We start from the raw sequence: 12,796 nt of genomic DNA, 5'->3' as shown, positions 1-12,796 counted from the left end.
GTCCTTAATCCTTATGTAATGACATTTAGAAATGTTTTTGCCTTATGGTTCATGGTTTCGAAGAGTTTAGGAAATCCTTCTTACCCCCAGATCACAAGTAGAGTCTCCTACATTGTCTTCTGTTAACTTTATTGTTTCCCATTTCAGGTGTTGGTCCCATTTACAGCCTTTTTTATTTTTTTTAAGTATAGAAATAAGTGGGGAACTGTTTTGTTCTATTTAGTGAACCACTCGTGTCCACGTCATCTGTTAAATAACTTCCTTCCCTATTGATTTGTGGTGCCAACTTTATCATTGATTAAGTTCCCTTAACGATCAGGGTGTGTCTAATCCCTCTATTTCGTCCCCTTGGTCCGGTTCTTACACCAACAACATACTGTTTGTCGAAGTGTAGCTTTGTAGTTTATCTCAGAATCTGGTAGGGCAAGACTTTCCTCTTCACCGGTATTTTTTAAGGGTGAGTTTGTTACCCATGGATATTTATTAAGAGGAAGAAATTTGGGGTATATTTTGCAGGTAGCAGTGTGCTTGCGGCATCTTTTTGCTTTACTGAAATTTCATGTTTCTCTAAATTCAAGTCTGGTAATATATCCTTATTGGCTTCTAGGTTTGTACCTTTTTTAGGAAGATTCTCTTCATCCCAGTATCATATTAATATTCTCCGATATCTTATTTTAAATCTTCTATAGTTTTACTTTAATGGTTAGATATTTAATCTGTCTAGAATTTGGTTTTGTAGTTAGGAAGTTGGGATCTAACTATTTTATTCCAGTGGCAAGCTAGCTTTTCCAATAACGAATAGCCCATCCTTTCATCCGTATTTGAAAGACTTCCTTTTTTTTTTTTTTTTTAAAGATTTTATTTATTTATTTGACAGAGATAGAGACAGCCAGTGAGAGAGGGAACACAAGCAAGGGGAGTGGGAGAGGAAGAAGCAGGCTCATAACGGAGGAGCCTGATGTGGGGCTCGTTCCCAGACCGCCGGGATCACGCCCTGAGCCGAAGGCAGACGCTTAACCGCTGTGCCACCCAGGCGCCCCAAGACTTCCTTTATCATATTCTAAAATTCCATATATACATAGGGCTGTTTGGGGACTCTACTTGCTTTAAGGAAGGTACTGGAATCCAGAATTTGTTGGCAAAGGATGGGTAAGCATCAGATGCATTTGAGCAGGAAAATGGCAGGTTACAAAGCTCCCTGGCCAGCCAGGGGTGTGGGGGATGAATCCCTGAGAGGAGAACGAGGCTGAGAGACAGATGCCATTGGCAGGATGGGAAGGAAGGGACAGGTACCAGAGGCATCTTGAAAAAGGAAAGGTGAGGAATTCACCCTTGCGGGGTTCTCGGGGGATGATGTCAGCTGAACCACTGGGACAAATGTACTTTTCAGTGCTGGCTTCCCTGAGGCCAAGGGGCTGCCGGCAAGAGGCAGGTCCTGGTTAACTTAGCCAATGGGAGTCCGTTAACGAGGCCCCAGACACTGCCACAGCCAGAGGCCTCAGGAGACGCAGTTTGGAGTCTCTGGGGAGATGTCAGGCTCCCTGCTCGCCAAGGAGTAGAGGGGCTGAGTAGGAAGGAACTCAGTCCCTTCCACTCTGTGCAGCGACAACTTTGGAATTTCCATACAAAGTGACTCTGGGACAAGGGGAGGAAGGGGACCTGGCTTGGAGCACCAGCTGTGTACCAGGAGTACTGGCTTAGCTTAAACCGTGTGTCCGTTTGGAGTCGTGTTAGATGAGAAGGGGAGGTTGATGCACTCCTTACTGGGTCGCAGGGACTGGCACTCCTTACTCAACTTCCCGGCACGCTTCCCGCCTTCCCCACGGAGGCCCCTCTCCCTTCCCGCCCCACTTAAAGTCCACTCTGGACCCTTTTCCCCTGAGTTCAGCTCCCTCTTCTCCCCTCACCAGATCATAAATTCTTGGTCGTTTTGTTCCAGACCGTGCCCTGAACAGGCAGCACAGAGCTGGGTGTACAGTGGGCAGTGAGGACGTGCTTGCTGCTGGAGTGTTCCTCTCAGTTCACGAGTGCTCCAGCTCCCGCCTGGGTCAGGAGCCACGCTGAGGGTGCGGAGGAAGGAGCTCCCGCTCACCTCCTGTTAACCTCCTATTCAATTTGATTTCATCTAGCTAAAATGAGGCCCTGCTCTTGAGGCATTTGTGGACATTGAGGAAACACAAGTTTTGGAGACCTGGATTTTTCCATATGTTACCTTGGATGGATGGAGCAAGGTGTGGCCGGGCTTCTTCAGTGAGGAGAGGATCAAGTACCAGGCTTTGGGAAATGCCCTGGAGTTTGGGGCTTGCCCTGGGCCTATTTGTTAGGCAAAGTGGAGAGAAGGGAGAGACAGGAAGGATCCCCAGTGAGGAGGTCCCCCAGAACTCACCATACCCCTCACCCCTCACTTTCAGGACACTGTAGTGCTGTGGATTGGGTTGCCCACAACAGCAATCAGCATTGTCGTCTTAAAGTTCAGCTCTGATCATGTCATTCTCCTGCTCCAAAACCATCAATGGCTCTTCATTGCCCACAGAGTAAGTTCAAATTTAAAGCTTGGCCTTTCAGGGTCACAACTATTGGGCCCTAATGCATCATTCCAGATTTGTTCCTTCACAAAGCTTCCCTTCTCTCTGCCCAACTTCCACATTCCCTGTGCCCCACACTCCACCACCCTACATCTCCTTCCACAGCTTACTACTCCAGATTACTTGCATAGCTCAGCATACCCTGCTCTCTGGCCTCCTAATTTTTGCTCATGCTGTTCCTTCCTCTTAGCATATCTTTCCCACCTATCAACAGCTTTTGAAATCCTAGCCATCCTCTAAGACCCAAATCCGGTGCCACCTCCTCTGTGAAGCCTTCCCAGATCTGCTCTTTCACTTCCCAGCCAACATCCACCTTCTGTTTTCTGGGCTCCCTAGCCAGTTATTAGCTATGTGACAGAGCTCTGTAAACCACAGATGTTTACAAATGTGAAGGATTTGTCTTGCTCCTTCTAGGATGCCCCCTGTTACCATGGGAGGCTTGGAGCTCTGAGCCTCTGAGGGGTTGGATGCATCTGTCCCCCCACCTGGACTACCGGCCACTTCAAACCTGGAATTTCCTCTCTTCATAGCACGTATACAGTTGGTGCTCACTAAGTATGTGAACAAAATTGAATTTAGTGGATTCCACTGAGGGGTGTTGGTGCTGAGTTTGTGTCCTTGGCAGGGGGTAGATGGTAGGGGAGGGGAAGGATGCAAGCTGAGAGGGGTCCAGGCTGAGGCCCCATCTGCCTTCTGGAGGGCCTGACAAGCAGAAGGGAGCAGAGTGGGGGGCGCCTCTGCCTGGCACAGGAAGAGGTCCCACAGGTACCACCAACCAGTTTCTATCCTTGCATTCAGGCCTAGTCAGCCCTGTGTTCAGATCTCACCCTCAATTGCACAAAATCGCTTTTAACATGTGGGCCAGAAAAGCCGGTTGTAGGGCCTCGGGCAATAGCTCAGGCAGGAAACTCCCAGTGTACCCAGCTGGGCAGCCGGGCAGGCGAAGTCACCTCACCGGGCCCCTGAGTGAGCCAGCCATGGGGCCAGAGATAGGGATCAGTTGGGTGGGGCGGGAGCATCCTCTAAGCTGCCCTGAGATAGGCAGAGCTGGGCACACCCTCTCTCCACCTGGCCTCCCAGGAGGGACAGCTGGGGACACTTGCACTTGACCCTTTCCTCACCAAGGATCCAGGCAATTATTTTTTTTTCTCCCTTTAACTTTGGGAGTCCTGACCATCATCCCTGCCTCCCATGTGGTCCCTGCCTGCAGTGTCTGGGCACCAAGCTGTGGGACTATGTGGAGTTAGGAGGGAGGGTACCATCCTCTATCCCCCCAGATGCCCCGAAGGGCAACTCTGAACCATGACCTTGATAAGCTGAAGAGAGAAGGCTTTCCTAACTCATGGCTGGGCTAATCCTTAAGTGGTGAGGGCCCAGCATGCTCTCCTTGCCACCCATTTCCTGGGACGGCCAGGTGGCTCTGAGTTTCTGGGGGCAGCAGACTGCTGACCCCAAGGGTCAGAGCCCCCTGCTGGTTCCTGCATTTCCAAGATCTGAAGGCCTCAGGGTCCCTTGATACTAAGAGGTCGAGCCCTCCCCCCGCCCCCCCCCATCCGCCTACTACCACAACCCCTCCCCATGCAATCCCAGCTACAGTAGAGAGGTGTCCAGAGGGCGGGGCTCTGAGTCAGAATATAAATTCCCAATCTTGCCACCCAGCTGGAGTGCCGCCACGATGCTGCACAGGCAGATGCCCGCCTGGCTCTCCCACTACCTGCCAGACATGTGCCAAGCAGAAGATGGCAAGCCTTCAGCCCCCTGCGCCTTGGAGGTAAGGGAGCCATGCTGGGTAGGTGGGGCTGGAAGCTGAGGGCGGGAGGCAGGCGGAGGCAGGGGAGGGCTGGGAGCACTGTAGACTCCGGAGACAAGGAGCACCTAGGCTTGGGCAGCCCCGACCTGGCTCCCAGTGGTCTGGCCCAGCTGGGGCTCCTGTGTGGGTGGCCCAGCTGAGGGTACCCACGGACTGGAGCAGGTGCTGTGGTGTGGCTCAGGGCCTTCTGGGGCCAGGCCAGCCTCCAGGTAGACGGTGCTCAGCACTGCAGGGGCGGATCCGTGCTCTCCTGCCCTAGCGGTGAGCGGGCATTTACCCCGTGGACCTTTTACACTGCCGTGCTGCGTGAGTGTGTGCTGTGTGTCTCGGAAGGATCGGTGACATTGCCAACCTGTCATGGCAGCCCAGAAGCCCAGCTGGATCTGTGGTCAAGACTCCTGGGTCCATCTGACTCCTCATAGCCTCCTAGGGAGACCCTGGGTGCAGCGGTCAGGTTGCCAGGGTTCCAGACCACCTCTGCCTCAGCTTTGCCATTTACCTCAAGCTTCCAGTTTGCCATCGGCACGCCATGGCCACGACTGGCAGCAGCAACTCCTTCCTTGTTCTCCTCTCCAGACCCCTCCCCCAGCCCACACTGAATCACTGAATGAGTTGAGTGATGCCCTGAAAATGTCTTGTCCTTTCGGGGTGGGAGGTGGAGACCCCCTCAGCCTCCCAGGAGCCCAAGGAGGGGAGCTCCGAGCTGCATGGTGCCTGGTGCCCTGCTGCCCTGGCCAGGACAGGCATCACCTTCCGGGGTGTCCCCACATCTCCCCACAACCCTCAGGGGGCTGGAGAGCCTCCCGTCAGCACTTGTTCCTGCATCCCCAGTCTGATGGAGTCTCTGGAACCTGGGCTGGGGGAGAGCTTCCACAGAAAGGACAGAGCACCTTGAAGGGGGGCGTGGAGCCTCTGAGAACTGTGCCTGTGCCTCCCAGGTCCCCGAGGCCCTGTGACTCAGAGCCAGACTTCTTGCCCTGACCCCTCACCTAGTCTGTGTGATAAAAAGGAAAACAGCCATGGTAGCTCCTCCCAGGAGCCCCCTGGTCTGGCATGTTGTCCAGACTAGCTGGGTACTGTTCTGAGGCCCCATAAAGTCCCCATCCCAATGGTGTCCTTTTACGGAGGGCCCGCACATCCTGGAAGCTATCACCAGGCTGTTGAGAGCTCTGATGCAGGTGTTGCAAGGAGCCAGTGCGATGGATACACCCAGTTCTCCTGGGAGGAGGAGGCGGCATCACCAGCCAGGCCTGCCCTGAGAAGCCCTGGGGAGGGTTCCCACAGGCTCCCTAGGAGCTGTCTGCCCTCTCCTCCACCCCAGACCTTGTGGGCTGGTTTGGTTAGGGAACGCCTGGCCCCGGGGGATGGGTATCACACCCACCACTTCTGAAACATGGTTGTCAGACCTTCTCCCCAATTCCCACCCCCATGTGAGACCCTGACCCCGGGAGCCCGTCGGTAATTATTCTCCTGACCGATTTGTGACGACAGCTAGATGTGGGGTGCAGGGAGAGCCCTGAAGTGGCAGCTGAGGTCTTACTCCTGCCTCTGCTATTAAGTAGACCAGTGCATGACCTGGAGCAAGCTTTTAGCCAGTTTGGCTAATTCTCCGTGAGAGCCAGCCCCCAGGCAGGTGGAACGTGTGATGCCCTGCGGTCAGAGTCCTGGCCCTGCCGCTTCCGTGCAGTGTGCCCGTGTGAGATGCGGTCTCTCTAAACCCCGGCTTCTCCTCCACAAAGTAGGGGTAATAGCGCCTTCCTCGGAGTGTGGTTGGGGTGCTAAGTGAGAACAGATGCAGTGTTCCCTGTGTGGGCACTGGAGGAGGGCGGTGAGTTTTGCTCCCTACTATAGATAGCAAGGTCCTGTCTATGAAGTCGGGGGTCAGAAGGGGGACTATTGAATTGCCTAATAGCCAGTCCTGAGGATTAAAGAGCGACATCTTTTCCACATGCGCTGACAAGATCTGAGTAGGTCTCAAGGGGAAGTAGAGTCCTGGCAAGATCAGCCCCAGGAATCAAGGCCAGGGAGGAGGCCGGAGCCAGAGCTGGGTGTGTCTGCGGCCTGAGCCGTAGAGCCCTTTCTCCCACACGGCTTCCCCGAAACCCATCAGCCCCCCCCCCACAGCTGTATTGGTTGTTAATGTGTCTGAATACACTCTTCTGCTTGCCAAACAGTTCCTGCCTGGAGCTCCAGCCCCCCTAAGTGCTCCGTGGTCCTTACCCACGACCCTCCAATGCCCCCATGAACTGGAGGATCCACTTCCATCCCTGCTCCAGGGCTGCAGCCCAGCTGGCATGATCCCCAGCCACGGCCGTTGTTAAATATTTTGATTTCCACCCTGATAACCAGCCAAGGCATCCTGACCTAGGGACAAGCTTGTCCAAGTCCTCAAAGTGTTTACCCTTATCACTACCCCATAAACTTGGGTTCCACAATGTCGCTGGTTTCTGGTTCCCGTCTGCACAGCCACAGACATTGTGCTTTGTTCCGCTGGAACTTTCTACCGCGTATCAGTTACCTCTGGGGCCATGAAGTCGTGCTTCCCTCCAGCACCACTGCAGCTGAGTTGCTTACAGCAGGAGCAAAATAGGTGCATTCATTTTTATCCACGATGGTCATTTTTCTCAGACTTGGTTATTGGAATCATCTGGGCCCAAGACTTGAGTCCCATGTTCCTACTGCCTTCCTCCCAGCACGACCCCTCTGGGCCATCTCTTGACCCCCACCCCCCGCCAGGTTCTGTCTCCCTGCTGGCGAGATGTCAGAGTTGGGTGTAGAGCACTTTGGAATCAGGTCTCTCCTGCAAATTCCTGAGCTAAAAGTTGTGATTTGAGACTCTAGGCAGACCACAAAGGAGCCTTCTGTGGTTCCTGGGAAGTAGAACTCCTCCAAGAACCCTTAGGCTCTGGTGTGCACTGGCTCTTTAAAAAAGAGAGATTGTGGAATCTAGTGGCAGAAATGTAGCTAGTGAAAGCATTGCACGTAGAAGGACTCCCAGAGTTTGGGGTTATTTTGGAGTCTTGGGGGAATTCGGAGTGAAAAGAAGAATATCTCAGGAAAAGAGGTTCTAAGAGGAAAAGATGAAGGAGGAGGCGGTGAGGGGCAAGGGGCACCTGTCTTTGTGTTGACCGTTAAGGGTCGCTTCCAGGTAAGGTGGCACCATGGCGGTGGTTACGAGCTCAGGCTGAAGAATTAAAGCTGGATTCAAACTTGGGCTCCTCTGATTCTAGCTGAGGGCCCAACGTCAAAGGACTCAGACTCAGATTGGCCATCTGTAGAGTGAGGCTAATAATAACTGCTCCGTGGGGGTGTCGTGAGGACTGAGCGAGATGGAATGTAGAGATTACACACACCACGCTTGGCATATGGCAGACGCTCGGCAGGTCTGAGGAGGTTCGCGCTGCTGAGTTAGAGCTGGAAGAGGTGGGCAGCCTCCCTGGAAGGTTCCAGGGTTAGATGACAGCAGAGGACTTTTCCTGGAAGGCAGGGGGACCTCGAGTGAGGTCCTGCAGGAAGCCGTGAATGCTCATTCCCTTCCAGGCAAGACACACAGGGGCCAGGCAGGGCAGCCCCTCTGGAAGGCAGGAGAAGGACCCCGATGGCTGAGAGCCCTTCAACACTATGAAATGTCCCTGAACACTGACCCTCACCTGGGCTGAGGCCTCCGGTGGCCCATTTGAACTCTAGCTGCCCTCTGAGAAAGTAGGCCAGTGGGAACAGGCTTTGCCACAACCGCTCTTCCAGGTGAAAACCAACTCCCGCTTCCTCACCAGATCAGACCAGGACACCCCCTCCGCCAGCCAGGGCGGGGTGGGGGGTGAGAAATGAGGGGCCCACCCTGCCCAGAGCGGGTCTGGCCAAAGGCCCAGCCCTGCTTCCAGAACCAGGGGAGAAGTGGTGTGTGTGGCCCTTGGCTCGAGTCACACAGCTCCAGACAGAATCCTGTGAGATCAAGTTATCAACTGTGAAGACACCCAGTATTTCAGAGCTAACCTCCTGAAAGGATTCCTCAGACCTACTGATAACCGTCAGCTTGGCTTTTGCTCTGATTCTGAGGCAGCTGTTGAGGATGGAGGAGGACGAGGCCCTAATTCTATCTCAGGGTCTATGTAGCAGCCTTCCCAGGCATTGTTCTGCTGTTGCTGCTTGAATGGAGCTCTGGAAGAGGCTGGAAGGACGGACATCAAAGAGATGACAGTTCTCATGACAAGGAGAAAGATCACTGTCACTATGTGTGGGGATGGATGTAACCTCGTCGTGGCAATCATGTTGCAGTATCCGTGTGCATCAAATCATTACGCTGTACACTTAAAACAAATACAATTATATTTCAATTTAAAAAGATAACAATACCTCTGTCACAAAGGTCTTACGAGGATTTAAAAATGTTAGAAAAGTGTCTGGCAAATAGTAAGTGTTCAATAGATGTTAGCTGGCTATTGCAATATTATTTTCTCTGACCATAGCCAAGACAGATGAACTATCTCTGTACGTCTGAGTTGAAAATAAAAATAATTACAACATTTAAAAAAACAAAAAAACGATAATAGTGATCATCTCTGAGCAGTGGGATGCTGGAGACTCTTTTCTTTTTCTTCATATTTTTATGTTTTTCTCAAAACCCCAATAATATTTTAAATAGAGAATTGCATCCTCTTAAAAAAAGTACAATGAGATTTTGGCAACATAGGGTGAGCTGTGTGGAGTGTAAAGGGTTCTAGTTCAAAGGCCTCTATAAATATGGTCATTTGGTCGGTGGGAGGGGTCCCGTGGCGTCTGCCTTGGGCGCCCGCGAGGAGTGAATGGTAAACAGACTCCTCTAGGCCTGGGTGAAACTCTCAGGGAAGGGACTTCAAATCCTGAGATTAAACAGAAGAAGCGTGAACAGAACAGGCCCGAAGCCGTCCCCTTCCAAGGTGTGCTGGCTCCTAGTGGGGGAAGGAGAAAGCCCCTCACCTCAGCAGGCTTGGGGACCATCCTCTGGAGCCCAGAAGTGCAGACTGACTGGGAGGAACTTCTTGGGTCTGAGCAGTGGGAGCCTGTGGCCGGCGTGAGCCGCTCTCTCTGTCAGTGTCACCGCCTGAAGAGTGAGCCCGCTCTCCTCTCAATCCACAGGGCGGGCTGTCTCCATGCCACCTGCTGACCGTGAAGGTCATCCGGATGAAAAACGTCCGACAGGCTGATAGGGGTGAGTATCCTCCTGTCTTCCCCCTTCTCTGCCTGTGAGACCTGGCTGGAGTCAGGCCCTGGCTGGAGACACATAGAGGGGTGTGGGGGTATGGGGGTGGGTGTGTCTGCTGTACTCAGGTTGTATTTCAGACTTTGGGGTTTATATCCTGTTTCCGGGCTCCTCCTCTCACCTGTGACCTTGGCACTACCAGCCCCTGCAGTCTGCCTGGGTCTGAGAACCCTGTGCACCTCACTCTCTCCTCCCCACTCCCCCCTCCTCTAGCACCCATTTCCAGGAGCAGCAGCTTCTCCCACAGTGGGCGCTCCTGGCTTCTGCAGGAGTTGGTGGGCTGTTAGAGGTGAAGGAGAGGGGGAGGCCCATCTGTCAGCCTAGTCCCAGTGCACCTTCTCCGTGCCTGGATCCTAAACTGGGTTCTGGAGTTCATGGCAGAAGCCACATAGCACCAGCTCTGCGGTGTAGCCCATGGATGCGGTTTGACTCACCGGCGCTGTTTGTGCAGTGTTTTCTTGCAGACTTCACTCTGCCCTCATCCCAGCACCTGCTGCATTCCCAGGCTATGGGGGCCCTGGGAAGTCTCAGCTTCAGTGAGAAATGAAGGCATTTGGGTGGGCAGGATGCTCCCCTCGTGCTTGCCTTTGGGGTGGGATTCAAGAAATCAGGAGAACCCAGATGCCCTCCCTATGCCGCCCTCAACTTGCCCCATCCAGAGAGAAGCTTGGAGGAGGAAGCTCTGTGTCAAGGCCGCAGGGCTGAGAGCATGTCCCCACCTACTGGTGACCACACAGGAATGGCTCAAGAGCCACCAGGGCTCCCCAGAGCTCCATCATATTCCTCCTGCCCTCACCCTGGGATTCAGGCTAGAGAGGGCCTCAGCGGGGCAGGGAATGCAGGGAGCTATGATACCAAGTATACATTTTAACAAGGGAAGACATTTATACCCGAAGCAATTATGGACTAGTAACAGGAGATGGCATTCTAACCTTGTCGCTATAGAATTTAGAACTGGGGGCGCCTGGGTGGCTCAGTCAGTGAAGCGGTTAAGCCTCTGACTCTTGGTCTGGGCTCAGGGCACGATGTCCAGGTTAAGAGAGCAGAGCGGCACCAGCGTTGGGCTACGCGCTCAGCAGGGAGTCTGCTGGAGACTCTTTCCCCTCCCTTTGCCTCCCCCTCTGTCCCACCGCCTGCTCATGTTCTCTCTCTCCCTCAAATAAATAAATAAATAAAATCTTAAAATAAAAGAAGAACTGGAGGAGGACACTGAAAGCCGGGAGTGGCTAAGGAAGGCTGCTCTGAGGGCCCGGCGTCCAAGAAAGGCAGAGTGTGAGCGTCCAGAGGTCCTGGGAGCCCAATCTGGCGGAGAGGCCGTCTTGAGGGAGGGACAGAAGCCACTGGGCGTCTGCGAGCACCTGCGGGGGCAGCCGCCAAACAATGCTGGCTCCTCTGAACAGCCCGAGGGCAGTGCTGAGGCCCGTTCAGCACGGGAGGGCTAGTGATTGCCTAAAGGTGCAAGCAGTGTTTGATCCCAGGTCTGGACTCTGAGGGGTACAGGGGACAAGCAGGAGATGGAGGCTGGGGCCAGGCAGAGGAGGGATGGGGAGCCATGGGACAGGGCACCCGAGTTCCTGAAGAAGGGATTGCATGATTCCCTGAGGCGTGAGGCAGACTGTCCTGGAGCAGAGGTGGGGAGAGGCTGACACACTTGCTGAGAAACTGTTGCCACAATGCAGGCATGACTGTGCAGGGCAGAGGAGGGAGGGCCCTGGGGCTGAGGGAAAGCCAAGGGGTCGGAAGGGACACCAGCTGGGGCCCCGGAAGGCAAGTGTCTAGACCCCATGTCAGCCAGTGTCCAGTGTGGGCCTGGCTCTGCCAAGAGGCTGGTGGGAGAGCCAGGGACTTCTCGGGCTTCTTGGGCCTCCCAGGCCACCGGAGAGTGATCTGAGGAGAAGTGTTCCCTGGGCAGGGCCTGGCCATGTCTTCTGCCTTTCCTGGCCATACCACAGTGGGTCACTCAGACACTTCACCCACCCCTGGGCAGTGCTCACCCACTCCCCACACCCCCGGGATACCTACAGCTTGCACACGCCCACAGCTGCCCTCACTTGTCTCCACTCCTGAGGTGTGTCCGTCCCAACCCTGAGGGTCACCCAGGCTTCACACTCTCCCGGCATGCCTGCACCTGTGTGTGCAGACCTTTTCTTTGTCCAAGCCTCTTTCTGCCACACCCGTCCCCTGCATATCCCAGAGGTGAGGGAATGGGGGAACAGGCAGTGGGACAAATGGGCTGAGGTCTGACCCACTACCCTCCTCTTCCCTTTCCCCACAAGCCCCTCTGGCACACAGGCTGCCTTTGGGAGGTTTCCAGGTCCCCTTGGAGGAACCCCTCGTTGTTTATGTTGTCCTCATTTCCCCTGAGGAACAGGGTGGGAGGCACACATGGTATCTGGGGGTGCCAGCCTGGGGCATGTTGTGTGTAGACCCCACAGGGGACCTAGGCTGGGCTCTGTTGCCACCTTGCCTGATGTGGCTGGCGACTATCCTGATGTCTTCTGGGTCCTGGATTACTCTTGCCTCAAACTGTTTCCTTCTAGCTTGGATCAAAAATGAGCTCCCCTCTGGTTCAATCCTCTAGTGTGTATCTGAGTTTCCTAAGATTTCAAGGAGCCTGAAAGGGATGAGATTTGGGGATGACTCCCTTGTCAAGGAACGCTTCACCAAGTCCTGGGCCAGGACTGAATAGAGTGCGCCTGGAACCTCCCAGCAGCCAAGAGCTTTTATTCCTCTTGGGAAAATCAAGTTAAAACTCAAACCAGAACCCCAAGGGACGTGAGACAGGTGTCTCCAGAGGTATTAGGAAGATAGTGTTCTCAACATCTGTAGGTCTCGTTGAGTCATCTCTGCCACCCACATTCCAGGAAAGGAGGCATGTCGCTCAAATGACCAAGCCCTCTGTCACTCCAGGAGGAACAGGATTAGAACCATCTATGCCTAGGAAATCCCCTGCAGTCCCTGAAATCCTCAGAACTGGGTCAGCATTGCTTAACCCTTCTTCACTGCCAGCGCGCCTGTCACTCTCCTTCTAGTCAGCTACTGATGCCCACCCCAGAGCATCCTCCAGGCCCCTGCTGGCCTCGTGCCATCAAGGCGCCTCTCCCTCCCCAGAACTTCCCCTCCTTCGGCTGCACTCTCCTTCCCAACCTCGTGGAGAGCGGT

General features: G+C 54.1%; 1 protein-coding gene across 3 annotated transcripts in view; it reads left to right on the top strand.

Annotated features, from left to right (window-relative positions):
- Positions 1–12,796, top strand: part of PLA2G4E (phospholipase A2 group IVE) — a 59,307-nt gene that overhangs the window by 20,844 nt on the left and 25,667 nt on the right. The window contains exons 2-5 of one of the 3 annotated variants that reach the window (XM_087859298.1): positions 2,412–2,534; positions 3,000–3,140; positions 4,245–4,356; positions 9,511–9,583. In XM_087859298.1, the coding sequence (XP_087715424.1) occupies positions 4,261–4,356; positions 9,511–9,583 (169 nt within the window). In that variant the 5' untranslated portion in view covers positions 2,412–2,534; positions 3,000–3,140; positions 4,245–4,260. The remainder of the gene's footprint in view (positions 1–2,411; positions 2,535–2,999; positions 3,141–4,244; positions 4,357–9,510; positions 9,584–12,796) is intronic. The other 2 variants (XM_045771370.2, XM_045771360.2) reach the window with 2 other exon arrangements.

Source organism: Ursus americanus, chromosome 36 (assembly GCF_024610735.1).
Source record: "Ursus americanus isolate L20-20 chromosome 36, mUrsAme1.1.p, whole genome shotgun sequence".
Lineage (NCBI taxonomy): Eukaryota > Metazoa > Chordata > Mammalia > Carnivora > Ursidae > Ursus > Ursus americanus.
The sequence above is the reverse complement of the archived record's forward strand: the minus strand, read 5'-3'. Positions and strand labels throughout refer to the sequence as shown.